Below are 27,208 nucleotides of genomic sequence, written 5' to 3' on the forward strand. Positions count from 1 at the left end.
ATGTAGACATACGACTAAGAGGAGGAAGAGCAGACCCCTGTCTTTTCACAAATTAGTTAAAACTGCATACTGCATGTTCTGACCAGGAGGAACACTCTAACAAGATGGTTTTGCTTCATCCCACTAGAAGTCCATGGACAAAGATCTGTGCTGAACCGTTTCATATTTCCCTCTTCCACTCCCACCTCTACGGACGTACAAATCACCTCTCCCGCCCTCTTCCTCCACCTCCATCTCCTCCTCCTCCATCACTCGATCCTGTCCACGATGGCCCAGCTCCGCCAGCCTACGGGTCCCCTTTTGATGGCAAGGCTTCATGCTGGGCCAGGACTTCTTCCGCAGGCTGCTGTTCCTGGTCACGCTCCCCAGAGGGGGTAAGGAGCTCTGGAAGTCTCCCCGGAAGGGCGTTAGCTCCATGGATCCGGTCACCAGGGGAGGCGCCCCACGACTGAGGGAGCCCTGCGAGCCGCAGTGGTGCTCGTGGACGCAACGTGATGTTGTGGAGGAGCGTCTCAGAGCTTGTAGCGACAGGAGCTCCTCAGGCAGCTCCCCCATGTCCTCAGGCAGCTCCTAAGGAGAATCACATTTAGACAAAAGAACAATTTCAAGGGGGGCTGGACCTGTTGATGTTCACTTCTACTAATGCCACAAGAGCATGCATGCAATGATGGCAGTACACTCAAACATTGGCTGTATTTCCAAAATAATGAAGCCTACAAAAGCGTTACAAAATTGATGGTGACGGAGCAAAAGCAACAGGTGAATTAATCCCACCCACCTTGTCTCTGAGGGAAAAGAGCTCGTAGTTAGGAGGGTCAAACACTTCCTGGTACTCAAGTCGGTTGAACGGGGTGCTCTTCTTCACCAACACCTTTACAATGGTAAGTTGTAGTCGTGTCAAACACAGCAACCCGACAGAGATGGAAGACGAGATGTGTGATTGTGTCGACGTGCTGTACCTTCTTGCGTGGCTGCTTGACCTGCACCATGATGGAGAAGATGAGCAACAGCAGGACTACTCCTGTAGACACAGCAATCACTGTCCCGTGGGTCTTAGTGATCTGGTGGAACAGACCTTTGGGTTTCTTTTCTGGAGGAGTGGAGATTGAGCAAGAGAGGTTGAAAAGATAAGAAAGAAAAGAAAGAAAGAATGAATTGACATGTTGCAACCTGGAAAGAGCAGCACTTAGCAACTAAGGGGTTGGGTGTTCTTTCACAGCAGTTCACCTTTGCAGTTGCCCTCATCCCAGGGAAATACACAGTTCTGCACACCATTACACACCAGAGAGTTGTTGATGCACATGTTGCTATGGCAGAAAAAAGTGTTGCTTGAACATGGAGCTGAAGGGAAAAGCAGAGATGTCTAGTGTGTCAGAGGAACAAACAGATGCAGACACATTAAGCATCTTACAGAGAAAAAAGTTGACAAATGGTAAGAGGTAACACTGAAAACTGAGGCAAACATTTATTAACACTGCAGACAGTAATCAAACTGTACAATGTCTGTAGACTGACTGTAATGTTATTGGCAAACACTAGAGGGTGCAATAATGACATCCCATCACTGGGGATTCCAGATGAGGACAGAGGAAGAGATGTTTCCGAAGAAGGACAGACTCACGGTCCGAGAACGAGGTGAAGAGCATGCGGAAGCGGCTAAGTCTGCTGTTCTCGTCCGCCCACATCCTGACCACACCCACACCATTGTCCAGCATGATATCATTGGCTACTGTGCTGCAGAACTTGGCCTGTCAGGAAAAAGCTCAACTGTTCATCACAGTCACATGGTTCTCGGTCAGAGCTTGGTTTAGATACATGTGGTTCCCGGTCTGGCAGTCTCGTTGTCCTACCTTCAGGTCTTCGATGGCACTGCTTCCATCATAAACAGCCACAAAGTTCTTCTTACACTCGTTAGAGTTCTCCATCTGGTATTCTAGGAAGCGCAGGTAAATCTGGCACAGAGAAAGGGAAAGCATGAGTTAGTAGAGTACCATAACATCATCACTGAAGGCTGAATCCAGTGCAGAGAGAGACAGGGATAAAGGGTGTCTGTTGAAATCCCCTCTCGTTGCTCGTCGATCTGGTTGACATCACGTGTCGAGAGACCTTGTAGTTGGGCGGAGCTCGGATGGTCCAGATGCAGTCCACCGCCTGGTCAGGTTTCACCTTGTTCTCCTCCTCCACCTGACTGGAGCGGATCAGCCCATCGGCACCCCCAAGCTCAAACTGGCAGTCTAGGACACAGAGACACCGAGGGAGGGGCAAGGTTACGAAAGGTGGAGTTTTTTTTTTGTTCATGCGAAGGATACTGAACGCTTTCATCCAACATGTGAGAACAGAGTTTGTGTTACCTGGGATGGGATTTAAAATCCCTCCAACATGGAGATGGAACTCTGGGTCTAGGACGACGAGGAAGACATTAGAGACATTAGAGAAGGAAAAATGTCAGCCACTTGCTAAACAGGAACATGGCCTAACTGTGGTGTAAATGCCTTTCTCCTAAAGGAGCATCGTGTGTCTTTGTGATAAGGTACCAATGATGTAGTTGTACTGGACCCGAAAACCCTGGCCCTCCAACTCGTCATCACTGAAGAAGCGGATCCACATGAAGCGTCCGGTGGACAGGACCCGACCAGGGCTGGAGGAACCACAGAACCGGTTGATGAGTGGCGAGAAGCTGAAGGGGCCGTCTCTCACCTCAATGTGGTCAAAGCGGCACTCAAAGGATGACTCCATGAAGAAGGTGTCATCAAACTTTAGCTCAATCCTCTGACGTGGTAGGGCTGGGTAGGGGATACAATCACATAGGTACCAACGTTCCAACAATATGGATTATACTTGTCTTTTCATTTTGGGGGGATGACGAGAGCAATACTGCATAGAAAAGTCTACAGACATTGCAGTCTAGGGATGTGTGTGTGTGTGTGTTTGTGCATGTGTGTATGAGAGAAATACCTTCCAGTATGTACATGCACTCCTTGTTGGGAGGATATGTGTTAGGGTAGTTTGGAGAGCTGAACATGCCTCCATCAGGGTTCTTGATCCAGGTGCCACATTGGCGAGCATTCTGGGAAGTCTGACTTGCAAGCTGAGACGACCCTACAGAGAATATCACAGCCAAACCACAGAGCAGGACACGAGGATGTGAGCCCATCAGAGACCATGTTTTGGATCAGGTAAATACTGAAAACTGCTGGTCATGATGCGATACCCACCCTTGGTTTTCTGTGCTAGTGCAAAGCCCTCCTCAATCAGTATGAGAAGTGTCCAAGCTGCGACAAGGATTCAGGGATAAACGGGGATGATGGGGGGTTAAGGGTAAGGGAGGAAAATAGAGCAAGTTAAAGAGAGGAGAGATGAGGGAGATGAGAGAGAGGATAAGAGATAGGCTGGTTAGTGTCGGAGCAAGAAAACTGGAGGACGGCTCCTATTGTATCGAGACTGCCTTTAATATGTCATGTTTGTCCTTGTGTGCACCAGGCTGATCTGGGAGGGATCCTTGAGAGAATCATTGACGTTAGGAAAACATATTATCCAGCCAAATGGATAGCAAGGGGACAAATGCTCTTGCCACAAACTTTGCCCCAGGTGTGGAAGGCCTGTTATAACTAATAGGCAAGTAATAAGGAACTCGTGGGCTCCATCCAATATCCAAATTAGGACAGTAAAACACTGCAACCCCTGAGTTAAATGTAGGGCCGCCCCCTTGGCATGTAAAATGTTGACAAGGAGCAAAAAGGGAAATTGGCATGTAACAACTGGTTATCTTGCAACACAGTTATGTTTAGAAAGGGATGGACTTTTTATGAGTATAAAGCAAGTTTGTGCTTGTGCAACAAATACCCAGTGTGTGTATATCCTGTATTGGAGTGAATAAAACAACTTGTATTTGATTCAACCAGACTGAGCGTCCTTTTTGATGATCTAAGAAACGAGATCCGAAATTAGTTAACGAGTGCCAAGTCAAACTGAAAGAAAGGCTAAAGTGAGTGAGAGATGAAACAAGGGTGGGAAGAAAGTTAGCCACTTAACAGGATTTGAGTCTGTTCTTGCTTTGCCAGAGTTATAAAATAGACTCTACACACCAATTTCTCTCTGGCTACCTACCCCTCTCTGATTCTGCAGCCTATACAGGATATATCTGTGATTGTGACCTAGTGGTGGTGAAAAAAAGAGTATTGGATAGCCATCTACTTGCATTCAGCAGACCATCGCAAAATACATTAATGCTATGGATAAAAAGGTGACTGGTCAGAGCTCGAATAATTATGATAAAATAAGAAAATGTTACTATGACAGATCTCTTAGGGTTATCTCTTACTATCATACTATATACACTGCGCACGTGGAAAATTACACATATACCTTGTCATTTTTCCTCAATTGCCAACTGAAAATTAATGCATGGACTTTTTTTTACCCAAATATACAGTAGCATTTTGTTTGGCACGCATACACGCACACTCGCGCGCGCGCGCGCGCACACACACACACAGCTGAAAGCGGTGCAGTTGGTGTTTAAAGCGGGAAGCGGGAGCTGTCACTTCAGCACCACCGGTTGCCTTTTGGCATCCGAGTTACAACCACACAATAATCTACGAAGCATAAACTAAGCCTTGGCCCATTTTACTGCCGAACCCACGTCCTCGATTTTCCCTTCAAATATTAAGAAGATTACTCAAATCTTCTCATGTCAAACTCACCTATGTGCATCTCCTCTCCTGACAAAAAATATTCTCGTTTGCTTGCTGCTTTTATCAAATCTCCCCGTCTTATGTCCTTTTCCTACATTCCTCAATGCTAGACACAGCACATATTCAAGGACTTAGAGATCCCAACTTTCATCCTGTCCATTATTCCATTGATCAAAATAAGATGCTGTTTTAAAATATCCCTTTAAAGTAATGCCAGACAATAAAGTGCTGTCCAGTGACGCCAGATGGGATGGGGTCCACTGTTAAGGTCTTATGTAAAGTGTTTAGTTCCGTTTTTTATCAGATAGTTAGGGGATGTTCTTGCAGCCCAATGGAAGATGCGTCTGCGGGTGCTGCTGTTTGCAAGATTGGGCACACTTGGCGCGGGCACTGTCAAGACAATGCGCATGCCTCAATTTACGTCGATTGTAAAATATTTCCTCGACAAATTTTTAAAACCAGAAACTTTGATTTACTTTTGGTTAGATGCTTATCTGTTAAAGCCCAATTATGCCAAATGAATATAATTAACTTTTTGAAAATACCCTAACTCGCCTACAATCTCGAACGACACACACACACGCACACACACACACACACACACACACACACACATACACAGATAGGCTACAAACACACAACCAGCTGAGCCAAATACAAATTAGGCACACATCAGAGGGCACAATTTCTGAGTCACTGCATGTGTTGCTATAGGAACCTTGCTGGGGTCTTGTCTTTCACAGTTAAGGCAATCAGGAAGACAATGAAACTAACATGTGGGGCAGAGGATTTAGGGACCTTAAAATGAGAAAGAGACTTGCAGAAAACATCATCTGTAATTGTCTAGTGCACCAGCTCCACTAGCAGTGTTCTTCCTCTCCTCTGAAACAGTACAGAATGGAGAGAAACAATAAATGAAATATATTATTCCCATGAATTGTTGTATTCCTACAATAAAAAAAGGTCAATCCTCTTATGAAAAACCATTGCCTTATTTTTTGACCAAATCATTTGTTTAGGCTGGAAGCTTTTAAATTGTCTTGAAATATTTTCAGTAAGTAATTTAAACACTTTATATTTACACATACACTCACATAAACAAATAAATAAAATAAATGTTGATTTGTGAGAAATATAGAGTTTGAAAAATAATTGAAGTTATATGTGTGTGTGTGTGTTTAACTAAATAAATCAGCAATTTTATAATTGTTCATTACATAATAATTGAGGTTGTAGTCTGTGTTATAGGTTGCTCACAGTAAACAACCATATTTTGGGGACTTTGTTACGTGTTCTATTGAGGAGCAGATGACAAGCAGGATGATAAAGCACTATTCTTGTCTCAGCCCCATATGACAACAGATTAGACAAAGAGACTGCAGACAGTTCCTCATTAGGAATACACAACAATGGGCTAAACCAAAACAATCTATCCATAATGAAATCCATTGGAAAGATTTATACGCCAGTCACTTTGGGATTAGTGATTTCCAAGTCTATTTGCCCCTTCCTCATCCCTGTTGGTTCTATCCATTTGAATTTTCTCTGGACATTTGAATTGTCATATATTTTCATTATATTCACTTTTCATTTTCTTCTCAGTTTATCCCTCGCTTGCATGGAAACAGAAGCTGGTTTTATCCATGTTGATTCTACACATGTGACACTATGGGGTGCTGAGTTCAATCAAATGCACAAAGTATAGTTCATGAAACACACACACACACTCACATTTTATTATATTCTTCTTGCAGCTCTACAGTTCCACTCCTTGTTTCACCTTTGAGGGTACTGCAATGTATGGCTGAAATTTGGACTTTTTCCATTTTTTAATTAGTTCTATCACTCTTTTCCACTGTAAACATGTCTACATAATTTCTACATTGTTAAATTAATGAATCCCTTGAAACAGTTCAAGAGAATATGTTTGATGACATGTTTCACAAATTGGATTTCCTTCAGTCAGTCAGAACCACTGCCCACAGTGGAACACTTGGTCATTTAGAAAAGGAAAATGAAAAGTGAGGGAAAACCAAAAGTTCAACAAGAAGTCACCATGAACAGAGACATACTTTTCCTGGAAACGAAAGATCCATGAACACACAAACGCACACACACATCTGTATACCAGGGGCGTAGCCATATTTTTTTGGAGGGGTAGGCCTAAAAAAATATGGATAGGCATCTTTTTCGTTTTTTTTTTACTTATTTACTTTGCGATGTGCACCCGGTGCATCATTTTTCTGTGATATTTTCGTTTATGGGTAGGCCTTAGAACAAATTGGGTGGCCTGTGCCTACCCAGGCCTACCCGTGGCTACGCCCCTGCTGTATACATACACACAGTCACATCCACAGTTGAAGCTAAGTTCATACCTGTGCCTATAATGGATAATGAGCATAGGAGATGTGTAGTATCTCTATATCCCAATTCCTTGCTCTTTTAAAAGCACTGCGCAACATACAGAATTTAGTGATGGCAAAAGTAGAGAGCTAAAAGAATCCTTTTGGCATAGCTTATGTTGGCGAACAGTGCCATATTTGTATGCTAATTCTGCTACTTGTTTGGCATGCAGAGCTCAGAGGACCCAGAGGGATCCCTCTGGTTGTCAGAAATACCTTTGATGTTGACTGACTTCCTCTTGTTGCTCTGTGTTCGTGTCTATGAGACACAGATTGAGCGTAAGAGAGAGAGCGTGTTAGAGAGACAGTGAGAGAGATTATTGCCGTCATCTCCTCCCTTTAAACCTCCACTTTCTGCAACACACACTTTAGTAGAAGAAGTACAAGATGTACCTTCTTCTACAGCCCTATACAAAGGTTAAGCCATGCAATGTATTGTCTGTCAATGCTTTTCTGACCAAGACAGCTGTTAGAGGCAGGTACTACATCACATGATCTTGTTTGGGAAGATCCCGGATCTGAACAGAGATATTTGACCCTCTCAGTCCAGCTGTGAAACAATCCCTGCTGATGTAAACCCTCTGTTCGGGGTCGCCCAGAATTGGGCCGAGCTGGTTCATGCAGGGTGCAGTCAGTCAGCACCAACATCATATCACGCAGTCTTGACACTATCACTTCATAGCCAGGAAGCTCATTTTAAGGCCAGGAAGTCTCCCGCAATCCGACATTATGGCACGGATGTCGAGACAGTGTCCAAGTGGGTTATCAGTAGAAAGTCGGTGCAAGCAGAACCATAAACGCCAAGACAATGTGTTTGTATTGTCAATGAAGTGTCTTATAACATACTACTGAGTCTTCATGCCTGAACCAAGTAGCCAAACAGTTAACTTAGCACAAAGAAAGTAAATTAAAAACCTAAAAGGCATAAACCCAGATGTTCTGCAGTCTTGGGCTGCTGCTACAGACATGGGACCATCTGCTTGCCTGAAAGTACATCTCATTAGTGAGATGCCTCCATGTCTACATCCAAATCACTACGAAAATCACATATTTTTCTCATGGTACAATCCCACCCTCACCTCTCTGCCTTGAGTGCCCTAATGTTCCTGGTTAAAGGCAGAGTTTGTATCTCTGGGAGGTGGTGTGTGTGCGTGTCTGTATGTGTGTGTGTGTGGTGTGTGTGTGTGTGTGTGTGTGTATTCATGCCTCCACTGAGATTACTTGGCCGGTCAACCCCAACCTCACGTATTCACACCATATGGCAAAGCACTCCAACCATCATGCCTTCACCAGATGGACAATGAGGGAGAACTTTACTCAGAACAGGGTTAAGCCTTGGCGACTCCCGACAGATTAGTCAGGATACCTCGTGAGCAACTGGACGCATAGAAGTGAAAGGGATCCACCAGAGAAGACAGTATGTGGGTTAGGGTTAGGAAGAAAGGTGATGGGGGGAGAAAAGATAAGGAAGTACTCTTAACATTTGGAAGAGGCCTTAGTGATATGAAATGGTACTGGCGTTGCCATAATCAAACACATGTCAACGCTTTGTATGGGAGGCGCCCCAACTATCTCATACACATAGGATTTGGCACTGTATGTTTACCATAGTCTCATGTTCAAGACAACTCACGCACATTTTCAAGTCTGAGTAGTTTACACGCATGAATGAATCAGGTTTCCCCACTGGCTTCACTGATTAAACAAGGATTAAAGAGCACAATCACTTTCATGGTTTGTTTCTGTTTTCTATAAGTATTTATTTGTCTGGAAAAAAGTCAAACCTACAGCACACTACAAACTAAGATGTTTACAACTGTGCATTACCACTGCATAGCAGTGATATATGTGAATAATGAATATAAAGTAGCATATTCCAGGGAGGTTAACCCATAGATTGGACCTGAATACAGTCATCTTACAAAACAGTCAATTGTGAATCTAGAACGGTACAGTCGAATCAAACGGAAATCCACCCCCACCTCCCTGTGGGCTCTGATCCTGAAAGAGTTTAATCAGAAAGAACTGGCAGAGCAAGAACACAGACTCTCAACAGGAAACAAGGATGCAGAGCAGTTTCTAAAGCCAAAACGTGATTACACACCATTCCTAAAAATGCCTTATGATTGAATGCTCTGAAAAACTGACAGAAAATAGCGCGTTTCTGGTCATTTAAATGATTTTTTCCGCTCAAGTCTTTTTTTTTCTTTTTTTTTTTTAATTTAGTCAAAAATACAAAGCTGGTCTTTGCAATCAAAGCCTAAGCACTTCTGGTAAGGGTTTAGGGAAATAATTAAAAAGCTGGTGAAACTGAGGAGAGAGGACGAGGCCAGCTTTAGGGCACATGAAGAGGGAGAGAGAGGAGAGAGAGAGAGGAGAGAGAGAGAAGAGAGAGAGATTATGTGTATTCCGTAACATTTCGTCTTCCAAAAAAATTCAATAGTTGCAAAACAACTGTTCAATGTCATTTGCAATTACCTTCACTGTGCTTGAAACAGTACATAGTGTTTAGTCCTTCCAAACTACAGAGCCAGAACAGGAGAGGCTGAGTTCATGTGGTCTGGACTTTGAAAAGGAGGGTCAGTGTCAGAAAAAGAGACCAAGTGAAACAGAATTCTTTCCTCACGGTCAAGGAAGACTCCCACTTTCCCACTATTCTCCCATAATTACTGTAGCATTTAGCCTACCATCTACGTGTCATACACACTGTGATGTGTACAATGCAAAAACTCTGTAGTAGCTTATTGGGGTTCACGACTGGAGTCCATTTCATTTTTTGAATAATTTGAAAAAGATCACTTGAAATGTTTTACATTGTTTTGGGTTGTGTTTTTTGTTGTTTAAAAGAGACATTGCCACCAACTGGAGAGTTGGCTACACTTCTATAAGATTTTTTAGCGCTGGGAATATGGTTAGAAAGCAACGCTTGATCGAAAGTGTGATAACAGAAGAAATGGCTAAAAGGCCGACTAGTCGGGTAAACCTACATGGAATCCGACTTAATCAGACCTTCTAAAACTCGTCTGCCGTAGGCCTACGTGTTTCACCTACAAAAATCAAATAAAAAGCTGGTGTTCTTGATCAGAGATATAGAATTCCGGCGTGCAATGACAGCAGTCTGCCATCGTGGGATTTATGGTGTAGGGCTTATTGGAGTATTCATAATGGTTAAGCCTTATTTTAGCATAACCAGAGAGCCATTGCCAAAGAGCACTTCTTCAGTTTTCCTACCTCTTTGCCATGGCTTTGAGCATAACGAGGGCGTCACCTATCAGTTACGCTTTTCGTCCACTTGGTGGCGCTAACTGCTAATGTACGTTAGTGTTCTTCTGTGGTTGTTCTGTTTCACTAATGGCAGTGAATTAAAGAACAATTTATGTTTTGTACACTGTAGCGTATTTACAAATTGTGTTGTTACTTAATTACATGACAGAAAAACCACGGCAACTGCCATCCTGGATGGCTGTGGAGGAGAAAGGAAAATCGGAGGAAAACTGTCGCGATCAGAGCACAACAAGAAAGAAAACAAAGAAGAAACTAGCTGGGAGGTAGGCATTTCCACTGTTGGCAGCTTATAAACATTTTATGCACAGTCCATATTAATGTACAACTAACCCACGTTTGTCTGTGTCCAGGACTGTTTATTACTGCATGAACGAAAAGGAGCTTGTTGAAGCAGCCATTGCTTATCTTGAGAACAACGCCACCGGAGAAGAACATGCTCAGCAGGTGGCGCCTTTTCCTCCACTTTAACAAATGTATCAGACAGAACAAAGTGTAATCAGAGCTGGTCATTTTGGAAGTGGACCGTATGAATTCCAATATGTTTATTGTTTACATGGTTTTATCATTCAGAGAAGCTGGTGGGAGAACAGTAGAGTTAGAGTGGGTCTACAGCTACGTCCTCTGAAGTATTCTTCTTTCCAAATCAGGTGACTGTTCCCAGCCATGTAAAGACTGAGGATCGCTTTACCAAAGACAAGAGGAGGGTTTCTGATCTACAGGTCGTAATGGAGTCGTCAGACTCTGAAGACCAGGAGAGGACACGTGTATCAGAGACGGACGTAGATATTGCTGAGGAGGAAAACCTCCCCTACCGTAGCACCGGCCTCCGAGAAGAGCTGTCAGGGACTGGGGGTCAAAGTAAAGGACCAGGGCAGGATTACAGTCTGGTGGACCCCAGACTATTAAGAGAAAAACCAGATGGACACTCACTGGCACCCTCAACTACAGCAGACGACGATGCCCTTCAGCTTGTTCGAGATATTTTCTTCACCTGAACTTAGCCTCCTGTTGTTTAGTAAGAATGTGTAGTCTCACAGTTGTAGGGGAATTTTTGTTTTTACAACAGGACCTGATGCAGAAGTTATATTTTTATTTGACAGAAATTATAAAACAAACACTGATACATCCCAAAAAGTTCATTTTGTAACATTAAACAATGACTTCTGGAAACGGAACTGTAATGTATTTGCATATACATGTATTAATACCTATATTACTTTGCATAAATTGAAATACGTAAAATCCCTCAAAGAAAAGTTTGACCCGTTATTTAAAGTACATGTAAATAAAACGCCTCATGCTCTCAATTTTGGGTGCATGTTGCGTAAAACTTGAAACAAAACACATCAAGTATCTGAGTACAATTAAGTACCCTAAAGTGCTTTCTGATGTTCAAATGCATAATCTTTACAGATTGTAATTTTTCTCAGTCATCCCCTTCTTCCTCCCTGACATCCACGTCAACAAGGCAGCTATGGCTAGCTCCACACACACCCCAACACAGACGTAGAACCCAGCTGTCAAGCTGTCCATGCTTACATAGGCCCAGTGAAGGGTCGTAAACACAGAGTCCCAGTAAGGTCAGTAGGCTGGAGGCAGTCTGGCAGACCAGACTGACCCACAGAAGCCCACCCTCCTCGCAGCACACAGCAAACAGAAAAGCCAGGAGGGCAAATGGCACCAGCGCCAGGGGAGAGTACAAGCCCAGGATGACTGTCACCCTGGCAATGTTAGTGTTTAATTTACTGGCGTCTCCCACGTCATAGTTATGATCATTGCAGAACAGGCCATCTTGTCCCCTGTGGCAGACATTAAAGGGGCTGATGAGTGCTTTGGTAGAGTTGATGAACAGGCCGTGCAACAGCACAAGGACATAGAGCATCTGGGCGAGTAGGAGCAGGAGGAAAAAACACACGAAAGACATGCAGCAATGCCGCTTCCCCAAAGGCTTCATAGTGTCTCGTCCTGTTGAAGCAAGGTTAAAAATTAACAAATACTAGTTGAAAAAAATCAATTGTCTTTGTTAAAGATATACTTCTTATGAGCTTTGAAACAGTTGGCTACCCAATATTAACCCTAGCCTACTGCTTACAAACACTCCACCATATTGCCATGAGGCTATAGGCCTACACAGTCTTGTTTTCATTTAAGAGTAAAACATCAGGGGTGGATATACAATACAAAGCATATGTTAAACAACGCTTTGAAGAAAACCATCGAAAATTAACCTTATACGTAAGGCCTTACCCATCTGTAATTACCTTGGAATTTGTACTTCTTGTAGCTGTTGTATTTATGTTCTTAACTTGCTGCGAGAATTCAAGTGTTGAGGTATATTTATATAGCTTTACCTACAACCGACTCTGAACCGTTTATTGTAGTTTCACTTTTAATATGTGTCGCAAGCTAATATTCAACTTTTATCAGCTGAGCAAAGCAGCTGACTTGCTTGCGCTTATGACTAAACCCAGCTCACGTTAACCCAATGCATTACCCGTTAAAATAAAAATGAAACTGTTTGGCACATATGAAATTAAAAGAATAAGGTTAGCCTATCGAATGTTCAGGCAAAATGTCCCACTAGAGGGCGAAGAAAGTAGACAGGACCGTGAATTTGGAGTTTCTGGGGATTACCCTGTTGTGTTTCTTAAACCAGTCACTTTCCAGAATAATTCAAGCATCTGTATCGACAGATTCTGTAGCCTACCACGCCTACATTCATCTTGCCACATAATGCCACACATTGCTCCAGATCACTGGTTAGCCAAACTACAATTTTCAACCAATCTCAATTATTCTTATTTTATATATTTTTTGGTTTAAAACGAAGGATTCACTTAGTCAGCGATATTCAAGCCGAATAGAAGCCCAAGGAAAAAGATCCTACAATTGCATGAAAAACTGGAATTTTTGTTAATTGGTTAGGAAGTCAAGCGTGGAAATGTATGTCTGTCAACAATCTGTTGAGGCAGGAATGTTACATAATATTGCACATCTAGACACATCGCTTTTTGTAGGATGTAAGCTATGGTGCAACCGTCCAAATAGCTTAAATCACTTTCTCAAAGCAAGCTGATCGGCAACACAAAATAAATAGCCAACGTAACGAAAATGAACCCTAGCTTGATGCCAAAAGTTTAAATTAAGTGCTCGCATTGTTTCGTCTTGGCAGTCATGTGAAACTCAAATCGACTGTCCAGATGAAAAAATGGTTGGGGAAGTTACACAGAAAATGCATAGTCGAGGGAGATAGGAGGAAAGGAAGGCTGTTTGGATGATTGGGATTGTGCAGTAAACTATCCGGGTCTACCCACCTCCTCAGCATTAGGTGCACGAGCGAGAGGGGCGCGCTTATCCAAAGAGACAACCTCAGTCGCTTTTACGATGGCCGCCCCCCCTCTTTCCCTTTCCCTGTCGCGCGCTCTGTCAATTCGTGCGTGCCTCGCCAAGTAGTGAGAGCACAAGAAGACCTCCCGACTCTCGCCCTCTTTCACAGCTCAACTCAATTTTTATTCCACTGCAAATAGGATAATACGGTTGGTTGCTTCATTCTCTTAAATTGTCTTTATACGCTCTCAATGATTAGATTTTATATGTTTCTGATTCATCGTTTTATGTAATGGGTCTGATTTACCAAAGGCTGTTCCAGCTTGTTCAGCACGATAGGGAGGCGGGGTCGCCTCCAAGGGCTTCTTTGTTCTTTCTTCGTTCAATTTAATCTCATACGCGTACATATTGTGCGCTCATTCAAACACTAATTAACAGCAATTAATGCGTTCCTCTAGCCGGGGATGTCACCGTTTCTGATACTTTAATGAGGTGTCCGGAGTCATCTGTTATCTGTGGGTGACTCGTGTTGCTCCTAATGTCCCAATGGACGGCAGCTGGAAGGTGTGGTTAATTAACTTTGGAAGAAAAAACTCGAATATTTTTCATTTCCTAATCCTCAATTGTATACAATGCGCTTCAGTGAAAAATCCAACTCAATTTGAAAGACTAGATTTCATATTTTATTTAAAAAACAAAATAAACAACTTAAGTTGGAGATTCGTGAAGGGAGTCCAGGAGTCCAACCTGGGCTCCGGAAGAAGTGTGTAAAGTCGCGTGCAATTTGCTGTGAATTGTGAGGTTTAATTTCTCTGCAGCGGGTTTGATTTATGGTCGCATGCACCCGCGTACCCCATGAACATGTACATATCACGCACGTGCGCTTGTAGCGCGGCGCGCCCACTTCGGGCTTCAATAGTATAGAGAACACGTGATACCCGTTTGGGAAGAGAACATTATGTTCTAATGCATAGATCATCAGTGCGCCTTGTTGCCATTTAATAAGACTTGCTAGACATATTAACACAATAATTGGACATGTTTTGACAACTCTACTCCATAAATGACGATGTCATGACTTTATAATATTTCATTGGATAGTTCTTGCCTTTTAATATTAAGCTTGCATATAGGCTACTTGGTTACTCTTTAAATATTTCCTTCTGTCAGTTGGTAACAAGGGGCTATTATTGATACACTACTTTAACTATTGGCCTTTAGAAACATTTTGTTCTAGCAGACGTTGGACACCATGGAACACAGGCAGTCAAGTTCCCCATGGTTGGTTGCATAATCCTGTGTATGGACACCTTGATGCTTGAAGTTGATAAACCACTTTTGGAAGTCTCCTCCTACTCTTTGAGGCATATGGAACAGTGTGTTCATTTTTTTTTTTGGTAGCCTTTGTTTACATGTCAGTAATAAGCAATGGAAAACGATACTGTATAGCTGCTTAGTAAAACCAATCAGGGTCAACACAGTGAAATTTGACTTCTTATGTAAGATGCAATGTAACCAAATACAGAATTGTGGGGAATCTGTTTCCTCTTGATAAATGAAAAATCCATATTTTCTAAGTTTTAATAATATTATAGCATAGCCACCTTATTTTGAGGTTGGGTGTCTCAATCATTTAGTCATTTAGCAGACGCTCTTATCCAGAGCGGTTCAATCAATCAGTCCAGTAAGGCCCTTGGAAACCAAACGGACACACAGGTGTATCATGGGGACCCTACTGTTTGTGCCTTAACTGTTGCATGTCAAATTCTTCCCACCTCAGTAACTGGCGTTAACATAAGTTAAATATTTCCCTCCCCCCTCCTCAGGTTTTGCCATGGGAAACAGGTTCAGCAGGAGACGGGACAGCCCCGCTAACGGAGGGGAGGCCCCAGCAGCAGAGGAGAAGGCTGCAGATGAGCCAGTGGCCCCCCAGGCAGAGGAGGCCCCAGTGAGTCAGGAGGTCCAGGAGGCCGGGAAACCGGCAACCCCCATTGAGGAGCCAGTGGCGGCAGCCATTGCCGAACCTATAGTCGAATCAGTACCAGAGCCAGTCGCAAAGGTAGAGCCTGAGCCCAAGCTACCCGAGCCAGAGGCCCCAGTTGCTTCAGCCCCACTGGTAGATCTCACCCCAGAGCCAGTGGCAAAGGTCGAGGCTGAGCTAGTGGAAGAACCTGCCCCTCCACCCCCAACCCAGCCAGAACCAGAACCTCTGGTCTCACTCAGCAAGGTTCCAGAACCAGTCCCAGAGTCTGTTGCAGTCCCAGAACCTGTTGCAGTACCAGAACCACTCCCAGAGCCTGTCGCAGAACCAGAACCTCTCCCAGAGCCTGTCGCAGAGCCAGTCCTAGTGTCTGTTCCAGAGCCAGAAGCAGTTCCAGAGCTCCTCACCCAGGAGCTTCTCCCCGAGCCATTCCTGTCAGAGCCTCTCTTCTCCTCAGACCCCTTGGTAGACCTGGCAGTCCCAGAGATCACTCCACAGCTGCTCGATGCTTCTCCCTCCCCAGCCTCAGACCACGCCCACAGCCCAGAGCCAGCCTATCCTGATGTGCCCACAGATCTCCCGGGGGAAGAGGAATGCCTCGACAGCATTGAGGCTGCAGTGAATTCCGTTCCCGTCCCTGAAGATCCTAAGGAATCCTGGGAATCTCTGGAGAAGCCACTTGAGCAGGAGTGTGTTGGAGGAGCTGAGAATGTGGAGCAGCTCCTGTTTGATATCAACACCGACGTTGGTGACAGCGGACTCCTAAAGCACTTAGACGTGACAGGAAACGATCTCGTCAATGACCTCCTGGCCAACGACATTGGCATCCCAGACGACATTCCCATCGCTGACGGCAGCAGCCCCTCCAATGAGCTGATGTGAGCCAACTGAGGCGGAAGCAAAACGGAAAAACAAACAAACAGGAGGGGGAAAAAAGGACAATGACGATCAATCTGAAGACGCTGTGAAGGAGAACCAACAACAATGAAACTAGTACTTTAATGTTTGTCTTAAAAGGCTAAAGGGAAATAAACAACCAGCTTCTTGAGGAGACAGTGATGTAGGCGTGTAGCACTCCGCTATCGGTTTAAGACAAGTTAATACTTCTATGTCAATGCCTTCTATGACTGTAGGTTAATAAAGGGATCTCTGGTGAAAGTAACAGCCACTGGCAGGGCAGGAGAGGGACAGCAGAAGACCAGTCAGCCTTTGAGCCATATAGACATAACACTGCATAGCAGAACACAAGTGTCCAGTTAACAATGTATGAAAAGACAAGATGTTTGCCTTGGTGTGTACGCCTGATGAATTGTAACTACGTCTGAATTGGCCTATATGCTATGATACTCTCGTGCTTGGACTCTCTCTTTCTCTTGTATTCTTCTCTAACTCTGTGAAATGGAGGAAGTGACCTTATTCTATTTTCTCGTTGGTGAAAAGTGGTGAGGAATGTAAAGTTAGTGATGGCTTGGTCGTGAAAATAAAATAAGAGTTGTTCCACCTCACGGATTCTTTGTTGTTCATGACACGTGTATTGAGAGGAAAAAACAAAAACAAATAAACAAACACATTCTTCAGTTCAGAGGGTAAGGAAGCGCTAAGAAATTGTACAGTGAATTGACGCTGTTATTGAAACCTGTGGCCATTTTGGTCCAAAATCTAGAATGTCTGCTGAAGCTTTTAAGCCTTTTACCATATAAGTTAATGGTTTGTTCAGAGTCAATAAGAAATCGACGGATTTCAAGTCCCAAGTATTTCCTGTTCCCTATGAGAGTTTACTCCCCCTAGGCCTTTCTATTCAGGCACACATGGATCCCTTTTGACCAGACGGACACCCTTACGCTCTCTTACATAACACCATTTCAACCCACTCACACAAGTGTGTGTGCTTAGGATGTTCACGTTCACATACATGTGCGCGCACACACGGGGAACTCAACATTCCTGCCCACACCAATGCGGAACATACATTGTGCACACAAGAGCCTTCTTACAGGCTGAATTGGCGGATGAATGTAGGGGTGAGGGGAGGAGGAGGAGGAGGAGGGGGGGAGGCTGCATTCTTTCCAAAGGAAGGGGGTTTTCAGGGGGTCCGGGTCAGAAGTCTCCAGTGTGACTGTGCTACAGTGCATGTGAAATCTGCTCTTCCCATAAATCTCACACACTACTACTCTCTCCCCCACGTTTACCAAGACTCTGCCTCTGTATCTCCAACAAGTGCCTCACTAAAAAGGCATGGTACATTTTTGAGGTAGATTAAAAGTTAAAGGGAAAAATTTAGCTCTAAGGACTTGGTTTTCTATCTGCACTCTCTCTCATATATAGTAACTACCACCATCTGTGTAGCAGCTCCTCTGACAGTACACTGACACACACCGTCGATGGATATGGTACACAGAGTTAAAATACACACCCTGTTCAAACACACTGATCCAAGTCAATTGTGCATTTTCTACTGCATGGATGAGATTCTGTAGGATTTAGAACAGGCCTTTGTTGCACAGCGACAAAGGCCAGTTTTCTCAGTGTTGCTCGAGTCTACTACATCCAAACCCATGGTTATTTCCTGTCTATTCTGTGATCCAGAATGATTTGCATAATATTCTGTACCCGTTAAATCTGAATATAGTTCCTATTTATGTGAAATGATACTCTCACAGTACTTACACATGCAGTGGAGAGGGCTGTACATATTGTTGTGTATGTGTTACTATGGTGAATAATGAAGTGGGGAAAGTTTCCCTCTGATGTAGAGAATCTGTTTCAGGGATACTATAATTATGTGAGAAGTGTAAAACCAACTGAATATCTGACAATATATACTAACAAACATGTTTTATTTAAACTAAAGAACCTCAACAGACATTGTGCAATGTGTCATGACAGGAATCCCCACAATGCAACAAAAAAAAGATTCTAATCTATAGGTATTATAAGATAGGATAAGCACAGAACACAATATATTTGTGCCAGAACTGACAAACCCCAAGCTTAATAATTTTACTAGTAAACAAAATGTTTGTGACAGGCTCTTTACTGCTGTTAATAAATCAATAAACAAGGAACTAAACAAGGTACTATACTGTGGATCATTTACAATGGGTACAAAGTTGCACACTAGATGAAGTGTCCTTTGTGCGTGACTGCAGGTTTCTGAGGGAGGGCAGTTCTGAATGTGTTGCTCCAGGATCTCGTGGGTAGGTCACATCCTGCACCCGACCTTTCTGGAAGAAAATAGACAAAAAGGGTTGAACAAGTGCAAATGGCATATCAATTTGTTTTGATAATAGCAATGTCATAAAAAAATACGCTTCATACATACTATCTGTTAGGCGTCTGTATTTCATGGCCAGGTCTACATTGTTGCGTCCAGGGTGGAAGGGATACGCCCACAAAATGGAATTCCAGGAAGGACCAAACTTCTGGACTCCTGATATCAGATAACACACCTCTTCATGGGAGAAGTTCTTCCTTTCTCTCTTCTGAAGGAAGACAGACGAAGAATGAGAGAGAGGAACTACACAAGACTGAGAGAAGTGGACAGGGAGACCTCATCTCCCCCTGTACAAATGATGAAAACGACGTGTTTATAGTCTACAACACAGACACTCCCCCACACACTATCGACCTTGTTTCTTTTCCCGTGTTGCATTGCCTGGATCCTAGACCACAGGCAGCTCTGTAATCTATACATGTTGTGCACTCTGCTCCGTGCATTAACCTCAGTTCAGAGTGGCAGATTTGGAAACTCTCTGCATTCAACAGGACGACAGACCAGAACGAAGACGGGGCCAATCAGCCGGCCCCACCAAACCAAGACGCCTCAGAGGCCACGACTAATACTGCGTCTGCTTTTCCAGAAGAATGTTTGTGTCGAAGAGAGTGGATTGTACATACACACATGCACGCAAGGACACACACACACACATCTTACAGTCATAGGGCGTTCTGGCATAGACAGATGGGTCTGCTGTTCATCAATGGCACTGTCTCCACCATGATGTGTCTTCTGGTTCTGGGGTGGACACCACAGAACATGAGTGTGTGTGTGTGTGTGCGTGCATGTGGGCCCACTTTGTCTGCGCGAGAGAGAGAAGAGAGAGAGAGAGGAGAGAGAGGAGAGAGAGAGAGAGAGAGAGAGAGAAGGAGAGGAAGGAGAGCAAGGAGAGAGAGAGAGAGAACAGAGAGAGAGAGAGAGAGAGAGAGAGAGAGAGAGAGAGAGAGAGAGAGAAAGAGAGCAAGAGAGAGAGAGAGAGAGAGAACAGAGAGAACAGAGAGAGAGAAAAAGCCAGATGTTACACGGCCGACTGTTAACAAAGATCAGTGGTTTCCTCAGTGTATGTCTCTAAACAGAGACAATCAGAAGGAGGAGAGACAAGCCCTCTTTTCTCCCGCGTCGCCCCTCATTCTCTTCTTCACTGGAGTGACATTACGTCACCCGTCACGCCTAATACAGCTGCCCCCCCAACAGAACAATAGAGGAAGGATAAGAACGCGTCTCTTGCTTCTATTGCTACTGCCCCAGAAAGAGGGAGGGAGAGAAACAGAGAGAGAGAGGGGGGGGGGGTTGTTCTGGACAGAGACAGAGGATTGAGAGAGAAAAAGGAGAGAGAAAGAGAGAGAAAGAGAGCAAGAAAGAGACAGAGAAAAAAGAGAAAGACAGAGAAAGAGAGAGAAAAGAGAGAGAAAGAGACAGAGAGAGACAGAGAGAGAGAAAGAGAGGGGGTAGGGAGCACCTCATAGGGCGACGGACAGTCTGGATGGAAAGAGCAAGAGAGACAGACAGACGGAAAAGAGGGGTGTCGTATTTCAGACAATGGGTGTGAAAGGGAGTCGAAGGAGGCCGAGAGAGGGGAGGGAGGGGAGAGCCACTGTAAATTTTAAGAGAAAGAAAGTAGGCACACACAGAAGCCTGGAGCAGGACAAGACACAGTCACTGAGTGTGTGTGTCTGAGGAGGGAGAAAATAAGAGAGTCAGTGAGGAGGGCTGAGTGAGTGAACAGAAAACCAGAGGAGGAGTTTGTAGATGTCAGGGGAAAAAGGGGGGGCCAAAATGAGAAACCCTCAGCCATTTTGGGACAGTAACACTCAAAGTCTACAGCTAGCGGAGAATAGCAAAGGCTGCCCAAGGCCGGATATAATCAGTCCAGAGCTGAGCTCCAGCCCAGGACTTTCAGGGGACACACATGTATACAGCAGGGCTGAGGGAGAGAACTAGGAGAGTAGCTTAGCGCTTCACTGCCTCACTCACAACTCTGTCAGCATCAAAGCACAAACCCCCCCCCCCCCCCAGTTTACGGCTGCTTGCCCTCAGCAGAGTTCTGATAAGCCCACAGTGGACTGGGGTGTGACATGGCTCTTGTACAGCTGTGCTGCCCTCGCCGAGACCAGCTCTGGCCTGCGCTGGGAGAACACTGGCTCCAGTTCAACATATCCTGCAGCTCCCCGCCAGATCTACTGCCAACAACACACAGGAGAGGAAGGGTCCCACGGCAGCCCCCTCTCTCTCTCTCTCTCTCTCTCTTCGTCTCTCTGTCTCTCTCTCTCTCTCTCTCTCTCTCTCCTCTCTCTCCCTCCCTCCCTCCCTCCCTCCCTCCCTCCCTCCCTCCCGTCCCCTCCCTCCCCTCCCTCCCTCCCTCCCTCCCTCCCTCCCTCCCTCCCTCCCTCCCTCCCTCCCTCCCCCATATACACACCACTGAGACCCTAAAACTCCAGAACCCCCAAATACTGATCTGTTCAACTGGACTTACCATCAGAGGGAACGGGCTTTTTCAACGGAGTGAGCCGGATGTCTGTGACAGAGAAAAGAGATCCAAAGTAAGAGAGAAAAGGAGTGCTGAGAGAGAGAGATAGAGAGATAAGGAGGGGGAGTGTGAGGAGAGAAGGTCAGAAGCGTCTCGTTGAGATTTCTCGTTCTCTATGGTTTGAGGTCGTCCGTCCTTAAGCTGCCCCAGTGAACATAATTGTTTACGCATCATATTTCCAACACTTTCAGCATGGAATAACATCTCACGACGGCAACCCACACCGTTACATCATGTTACACTGTTACATGGAGCTCCAAGCCCATCGAGGACTGAGCAGGGGACTCTTACGGCCGTAGCGTCCAGCCCTGTGCTCTCCTCCCTGGGTGGACTGGCTCTTCTGCAGGCCTCCTATCCGGATGGGGGTCAGGCGGATGTCTGCAAGAACGCCACACACATCACTCACTTTCAGGGGCATTGTGTGAGTGTGTGTGTGTGGAGGGGGGGGTGAGAGAGAGTAAGACATATTAGATCGGCATGTGTGTCAGGATTCCCACCAGTGCAGTGATCCCAGTAGCGGAGTGTGTCTCTCCGTCTTGGTGCTGCTGTGGGTGTGGGTGCATGTTCCTGCCTGCCTGTCTTGGGAAGGCCATGGTGGAGGTGCTGTCGATACCTTTCGCTAGCCTCCAGCAGGGCTGCGTGCAGGTCACAGCTGTGGTGACAGGAGCGCTGGAGGCCAGGGAACGTCCTACTGCTCACCTCAGAGAACCTCAGCACGCAGCCTGGAGGGGTCACGACACACACACACACACATCAGAACTACATCTCAGCACACAAACACACACACACATCAGAACTACATGTCAGCACACACCCTTGTAACATGTGGGTGGACGTGTCACCACCAAATGCTTCCCGGGCCTTCTACTACCTGAGCACCGATGTGTCGAGGGCTTGTGTGCGGCCTCTGGGGTCTCCAGGATCTTACTGATCTCACTGTCCAGCAGCTCTGAACACAAGGACAGAACATCTGAAAGAGAGATAGTGTGTGCGCGTGAGAGAGATAGAGAGCGGCAGGCTTATTGAACTGCTAACTAGGTGGGTTTATTCAATCCCACCAATCTTATCAGCCTCCTGTACTGTACATACTGTACAGAGCCCTCCTGTGCACAACAAGCTGCCGTAAATAACAAACCTGTTCACTCCCATGTTTCCTACCTACCTTCGTCGTCGATCCAGTTCTTGGGGCGAGGAGGTGCCCTGGGCTGAGCAGGGAGTGGCAGCTTGAACACCAGGCTAAAGGGGATGGTGTGGGGGAGGGGAGACAGATGTGTGAGATAGCAGCAACAACAAGACTCCCACAAACATGAGCTGGACTACAAAGTGGCGTTTGGGAAGGCCATGGGGTTTCCAGAGTATACAGCTGGTCTACTTCCAGGACGTGTATTTCTGTGAGGAGCTGAAAGGGGGGCAGCGCTGACCTGTCCATGTCTGTTTTTCTGGCTCCCTCCAGTGGCGGGGAGGTGGAGGTGAAGACTGTTCCCGTCCCCCTGCAGACGGAGCTGCTCTCCTCCCTGTCCACAGGAGGTTGCCCTGGGTTACCAGCTGCGGCGTGGGCAGCAGGGGCTGACGTGGCATGTGTACGTGTGGGCTCAGCCATCCCATAATGCTCGGCCCGGGCGTGCGTGCGCACGCGAGGCGCCGAGGGTTTGAGCTGCTGCTCTCCCGTAGCGCCCGCGTGCGGGGACGAGCTCAGCCTCTCCTTCCCACAGCCTCGGCTCCTCTCCCTCCCTCTCTGCGTGTCTCGCTCCGTGGGCCTCTCCGCCCGTGCCCCGGCCTCTCTCTGAGCCTCTGTCTGAGCCTCGGTCTGAGCCTCGGTCTGAGCGGATGTGACTGGGAGCGCAGAGTGGTTTTCTCTCCTTTGGCTGGAGTGGGAGTGTGTATGGGCCCTCCCTCGCTCCATGCTGAGGGCTTCATGTGGTTCCTCCCCGCCATGGAAAATCTGCCTCCTGACCCACTTCTGTCATCACAAAACAGGAAGACCGACGCAAATGGGACAATTATATCCGTGTGTTATTAGACAAGGTTGCGCAAAGCGTGGCTTTACCAGGAAGTGGGGTGGGCCGATGAAGACGCGGCGCACTCACCCCAGAGCTTGGCTCTGTGTCTCCGTGCTGTTGTGTCCCCTGTCGCTGGTCTTCTCTTCGGTCCGGCCTTTCTCTCCTCTCCATCATGGGCCCACAGGGAGTCATCTCTTCCCTCCACTCCTCAGACCTCCTCTTTCCTCTCCCTCCTCCTTCCCCGTCGCTCCGCTCGTCGGCAGTCGGGACGGGCGTCTGCTCGCCGCGCCTCCCCCGTTCCCTCTCTCCGTGGTTCCTCTTTCCCCTTCCGGGCTCCCCCCCTTGGGCTCTCCCCACCCACTGAGGCACGGGGGCAGGGTGGGACATTAAGGGATGGGAGAGGGGTGAAGGTATGGCCTCCGCCAACCATTGTTCGAGGGTTTGCTGTTCCGGGGTCTCCCTGTCCTCCTCATGCCTCCTCTGAGCCCACCGAGAAACACAAACAGGATACAGTCAGTGTGCGAGGTAGGTCTTTAGAAAAGGGATCTGTCTAATTGATGCTGATGAAGTCACCTTGGCCTGCTCTCTCTCAAACTGCTTGATTTTGTGCAGCATCTCTCTGGCTGACCTCCAGCAGGCCTCCAGGTCCTCAGGGGTGTCCACTTGCCCAGCCTGGCCCTGCCTAGCCTGGCCCTGAGCTTGCCCCAGGGCAGGGCCTCTGAGGGAAACCGCTACAGAACAGAGGGACAGAATTCCTTAGTATGATAACAGTTACGCAATCCTGCCGTTCATCCGATAAAAGATTCAAGTGTGGTGGAATGACCTTTAAGTACAAGTCTATTCTGTCTGTGATTGCCTAAGAGTGTGTGTGTGTGTGTGTGTTCTCACTGGCTTGTTTGCAGGTGTGCAGCAGGAAGGTGGCAGCTTTCCTCACTTCCTCGTTGTGAGCGTCGGTGAGCACGGAGATGATGACAGACAGCCCCCCACACTGCACCAGCTGAGACTGGTGCTCCTCTGCAGAGCGGGAAAACTCACTGAGACAGAGGGCTCCTTTTCAACAATCGATCGAACGAGGCTTGAAACCTAGTTTCCACGACCGAAAACCCCACATTTCTGGATGTGCATTCCAAAAGCGAGCATTAAATGCCTTAAGTACAACTCCGAGCAGGTGTGATTGCACCAGCATGGGTGTAAATGCAAAAACAAAGTGGTTTTGATTCCTACACGGAAAGGCCTGACTTGACCAGGTTTTCCATATCCATACGAGCCCTGTTAGGAAGTAAGAAGATAGGCAAATTGCACCCAAACGCGCCCGGTCATACCACAGGCTTCAGTGCAGTGTCCCAGGGCGAGGATGACAGACAGCTGGTCTCTGGGGTCCACGTTGGGGCTGGTCAACAGGGGGAGGAGCTGTTCCACCACGTGGTGCCGAGCTAAGCCTGAAGCAAGGGCGGCTACACAAACGGAACAAGAGAGAGAGCGGTTTGGAGAGGGAGAAAGAGGAACCCAGAGAGACAAAGGCGAAGATATGAGGGAATGTGTCACAGTGAGGTGTCACGTGACATGTGTGGCCTGTGTTGGTGTGTGTAGTGTGTTGGTGTTGGTGTTGGACTCACGGTTGTCACTTATACAGGCTGAAAGGGTCTTGGCCATTATACAGGACAGCTCACAGGCAAGTGGGCTTTGGGTGGCATTAGAGGATACTCGAATCAGTGTGAGAGTCAGAGTTTCCAAACCACCCATTGATGAAAAACTCTCCTGAGCCAAATCTGAAAAAGTAAAGAGAAAAAGAGACAGTTAGAGTGGTGGGGAAGTAAGTTGTTGTGATGATAGCCATCATTCAATACTGTACTGTTTACATTCAGTATTTCCCTATTCCACCCCCCCTCTCATACTCACTGTTGTTAGAGACCGTCATGGTTATGAAAAAGCAGATGGGCTGTACCAACTCAGTGCGGGGGAGAGCCATCTGCTGCAGCCAGACTCGGATCTGAGGAAATGCTGATACACAGATCATCTGACTCTCCTCTGAGGGGGAAAGGGGTTGAAAAAAATTCAGTTCACTTTCCTAATTTGTTTCATCCTCCACAACATAATACTCCAGTCAAATAAGAGTGTTTTTTTTCATACACACTAGAGAAAGGGTTATATATCCACGGTACTAGTAACACATAGAACCAGACAGACAAGTCTTCATACCGTTCTGAGGATTGTTGACACAACCACAGAGGGCGCTGGACACAGACTTCCACAGCTGGTGGAGCTGAGAGATGTTGGCAGGCTCCGCTGAAGCCTCGCTGGAGAGAGGGAAACGGGTCCTGTGTCGAGCAGAGGAACCATTCACAAACACGGGGAACTCCTCAGAAAAGAGCTCAAGGGGCGAAGAGCACACTCTTATAGACAACAGAGATCTTGGGAGGGAGGTGTTCTGCCGTCTACCTGAAAAGGTCCAGCAGGATGTCCAGGCAGCCGGTGGACTGGGCGAAGGTCTGCCCTGACCCTAGAGCCCAGAAGAACACAACAGGAGCCAGTTAGATTCACAGATGCCATCAGCAATATATAGACTTGCATCTCCCAAACTGAGAAATGGAATATGATGACAAGTTGATCTTACTGTTGTTGGCAACCAGTACAGAGAGCAGATAAACAGCCACTCTCTTCAGCGTGAGGGGACAGTCCTGTGTCAGACGGTCAGCCAGGTCTGAGAAAGTCTCTTTTCTGCACAGAGCTTGTTTACAGTACACTACCAACACAAGAGGAGTTAGGAGGAGGTGTCCATTGGAAGTCTCAACAATACCAATAGCTCAACAAAACTAACAAATAAAACAAACATACCATTATTCTCTGCGAGCATCCCCAGAGTGAATAGTGCCGTCTCCTTGACCTCACAGTGAGCGCTGGACTTGGAGAGGTTGTACACAAACACCACTCCTCCCATGTTTCTGAACAGGTCCACATTCTCCTCTTGAGATGGATGAGAGAGAGAGAGAGAGAGAGAGAGAGAGAGAGAGAGAGAGAGAGAGAGAGAGAGAGAGAGAGGGGGGGGGGGGGGGGGGGGGAGAGAGAGAGGGAGAGGGAGAGAGAGATGGACACAGAAAACAAAATAACATAAGCAGCTACTAGCCAGCTAAAAGTTATTGAGTGTGTGCTACTGTTCAAGTGTGTCAAACCTCTCTGTTGACAGATTGAGTAGATAGTGAGCAGAGCTTGTTTCTGTGAATCTGGCCAATCCATCTGATACTTCAGACATTCCAGCAACAGAGTCAGATCTGTTTTGGTGGCTGTAAGGGATGACATATTTTAAAGACAAAACACAATCCCCAAAAAGAAGGCCAATCCAAACGTTATACTGAAAGGTCACACAGCTGTAACCTTAAGTCATACCTGCTAACTAGCTATCCAACACTCACCATGGTGATTACTTTGGCAGGTGACATCCATCCCTGTTAAAGCCTCAGCCTGTAATTTTTCATGGAAGTAAACGTGGACATAGTTAGCAAGATTCGGGTGTTGAGGTTGAGGTGTTTACCAGCAAACTATCAAGCTGGCTAAAGTAGGGAAGAGCTAGCTTAAATTGTCCTTCCTCGGACATCACACTCATCTTGTCAATAAATTCTCCAAGATGACAAACTCATAGCTAGCTAATCAAATCATAAATTTGTAAGGAACGTCTATCATTGGATTCAAACATATTTATAATTTAATTAATATTTTT

General features: G+C 46.1%; 5 protein-coding genes across 8 annotated transcripts; 2 read left to right on the plus strand and 3 right to left on the minus strand.

Annotated features, from left to right (window-relative positions):
• Positions 1-24: 24 nt before the first annotated feature.
• Positions 25-4,713, minus strand: neto2b (neuropilin (NRP) and tolloid (TLL)-like 2b). Its single transcript, XM_047033531.1, has 12 exons — positions 4,704-4,713; positions 3,216-3,272; positions 2,956-3,099; positions 2,535-2,783; positions 2,352-2,399; positions 2,107-2,234; positions 1,851-1,952; positions 1,622-1,748; positions 1,228-1,341; positions 960-1,090; positions 779-871; positions 25-570 (listed from the first exon to the last, which is right to left on the minus strand). The coding sequence occupies exons 1-12, from the start codon at positions 4,711-4,713 to the stop codon at positions 124-126; spliced, it is 1,650 nt and encodes a 549-aa protein (XP_046889487.1). The 3' UTR covers positions 25-123.
• A 5,663-nt stretch (positions 4,714-10,376) lies between these two features.
• Positions 10,377-11,594, plus strand: si:ch211-127m7.2. Its single transcript, XM_047033633.1, has 3 exons — positions 10,377-10,644; positions 10,732-10,825; positions 11,029-11,594. Exons 1-3 carry the CDS (start codon positions 10,523-10,525, stop codon positions 11,374-11,376), a joined length of 564 nt encoding a protein of 187 aa, XP_046889589.1. The 5' UTR covers positions 10,377-10,522; the 3' UTR covers positions 11,377-11,594.
• A 133-nt stretch (positions 11,595-11,727) lies between these two features.
• On the minus strand, positions 11,728-14,504 carry LOC124476474. 3 transcript variants are annotated; one of them, XR_006957040.1, is made up of 2 exons: positions 12,643-13,687; positions 11,728-12,346 (listed from the first exon to the last, which is right to left on the minus strand). XR_006957040.1 is itself a non-coding variant. In XM_047033632.1 (2 exons), the coding sequence occupies exons 1-2, from the start codon at positions 12,630-12,632 to the stop codon at positions 11,808-11,810; spliced, it is 543 nt and encodes a 180-aa protein (XP_046889588.1). In that variant the 5' UTR covers positions 12,633-13,687; the 3' UTR covers positions 11,733-11,807. The 3 variants fall into 3 exon arrangements, 2 of the variants coding, with proteins under 2 accessions (XP_046889588.1, XP_046889587.1); XM_047033632.1 differs by having other exon boundaries at positions 11,733-12,346; positions 12,629-13,687; XM_047033631.1 differs by lacking the exon at positions 12,643-13,687 and adding an exon at positions 14,016-14,504 and having other exon boundaries at positions 11,757-12,346.
• Positions 13,783-17,194, plus strand: LOC124476472 (E3 ubiquitin-protein ligase RNF12-B-like). Its single transcript, XM_047033630.1, has 2 exons — positions 13,783-13,917; positions 15,535-17,194. The coding sequence occupies exon 2, from the start codon at positions 15,543-15,545 to the stop codon at positions 16,569-16,571; it is 1,029 nt and encodes a 342-aa protein (XP_046889586.1). The 5' UTR covers positions 13,783-13,917; positions 15,535-15,542; the 3' UTR covers positions 16,572-17,194.
• A 539-nt stretch (positions 17,195-17,733) lies between these two features.
• terb1 (telomere repeat binding bouquet formation protein 1) lies at positions 17,734-27,077 on the minus strand. 2 transcript variants are annotated; one of them, XM_047033628.1, is made up of 21 exons: positions 26,904-27,077; positions 26,664-26,774; positions 26,329-26,457; positions 26,108-26,236; positions 25,933-25,993; positions 25,693-25,811; positions 25,393-25,521; positions 25,110-25,262; positions 24,816-24,947; positions 24,382-24,507; positions 24,067-24,224; positions 23,581-23,973; positions 22,915-23,453; positions 22,656-22,729; positions 22,365-22,463; positions 21,991-22,215; positions 21,785-21,871; positions 21,440-21,481; positions 19,624-19,768; positions 19,012-19,171; positions 17,734-18,913 (listed from the first exon to the last, which is right to left on the minus strand). In XM_047033628.1, the coding sequence occupies exons 1-19, from the start codon at positions 26,932-26,934 to the stop codon at positions 19,626-19,628; spliced, it is 2,880 nt and encodes a 959-aa protein (XP_046889584.1). In that variant the 5' UTR covers positions 26,935-27,077; the 3' UTR covers positions 17,734-18,913; positions 19,012-19,171; positions 19,624-19,625. The 2 variants fall into 2 exon arrangements, with proteins under 2 accessions (XP_046889584.1, XP_046889585.1); XM_047033629.1 differs by lacking the exon at positions 19,624-19,768 and having other exon boundaries at positions 26,904-27,074.
• Between the last annotated feature and the right edge of the window lie 131 nt (positions 27,078-27,208).

Source organism: Hypomesus transpacificus, chromosome 14 (assembly GCF_021917145.1).
Source record: "Hypomesus transpacificus isolate Combined female chromosome 14, fHypTra1, whole genome shotgun sequence".
Classification (NCBI taxonomy): domain Eukaryota; kingdom Metazoa; phylum Chordata; class Actinopteri; order Osmeriformes; family Osmeridae; genus Hypomesus; species Hypomesus transpacificus.

What these genes read in the sequence shown, in the direction of transcription:
- LOC124476472 (XM_047033630.1), top strand. Translation starts at nt 15,543, where the DNA reads ATGGGAAACAGGTTCAGCAGGAGACGGGACAGCCCCGCTAACGGAGGG.
- LOC124476474 (XM_047033631.1), bottom strand. Translation starts at nt 14,115, where the DNA reads ATGTACGCGTATGAGATTAAATTGAACGAAGAAAGAACAAAGAAGCCC. An exon ending in ACAAGCTGGAACAGCCTTTG is followed by an intron (nt 12,347 to 14,015) that starts GTAAATCAGACC and finishes TTGCTTCAACAG; the next exon opens with GACGAGACACTATGAAGCCT.
- terb1 (XM_047033628.1), bottom strand. Translation starts at nt 26,934, where the DNA reads ATGGATGTCACCTGCCAAAGTAATCACCATG. An exon ending in CTCAATCTGTCAACAGAGAG is followed by an intron (nt 26,458 to 26,663) that starts GTTTGACACACT and finishes ATCCATCTCAAG; the next exon opens with AGGAGAATGTGGACCTGTTC. An exon ending in ACACTGCACTGAAGCCTGTG is followed by an intron (nt 24,508 to 24,815) that starts GTATGACCGGGC and finishes CCCGCTCTGCAG; the next exon opens with AGGAGCACCAGTCTCAGCTG.
- si:ch211-127m7.2 (XM_047033633.1), top strand. Translation starts at nt 10,523, where the DNA reads ATGACAGAAAAACCACGGCAACTGCCATCCTGGATGGCTGTGGAGGAG. An exon ending in AAGAAGAAACTAGCTGGGAG is followed by an intron (nt 10,645 to 10,731) that starts GTAGGCATTTCC and finishes GTCTGTGTCCAG; the next exon opens with GACTGTTTATTACTGCATGA. An exon ending in GAGAAGAACATGCTCAGCAG is followed by an intron (nt 10,826 to 11,028) that starts GTGGCGCCTTTT and finishes TTTCCAAATCAG; the next exon opens with GTGACTGTTCCCAGCCATGT.
- neto2b (XM_047033531.1), bottom strand. An exon ending in GATTTTAAATCCCATCCCAG is followed by an intron (nt 2,235 to 2,351) that starts GTAACACAAACT and finishes TCTGTGTCCTAG; the next exon opens with ACTGCCAGTTTGAGCTTGGG. An exon ending in CTTCACCTCGTTCTCGGACC is followed by an intron (nt 1,342 to 1,621) that starts GTGAGTCTGTCC and finishes TTTTCCCTTCAG; the next exon opens with CTCCATGTTCAAGCAACACT.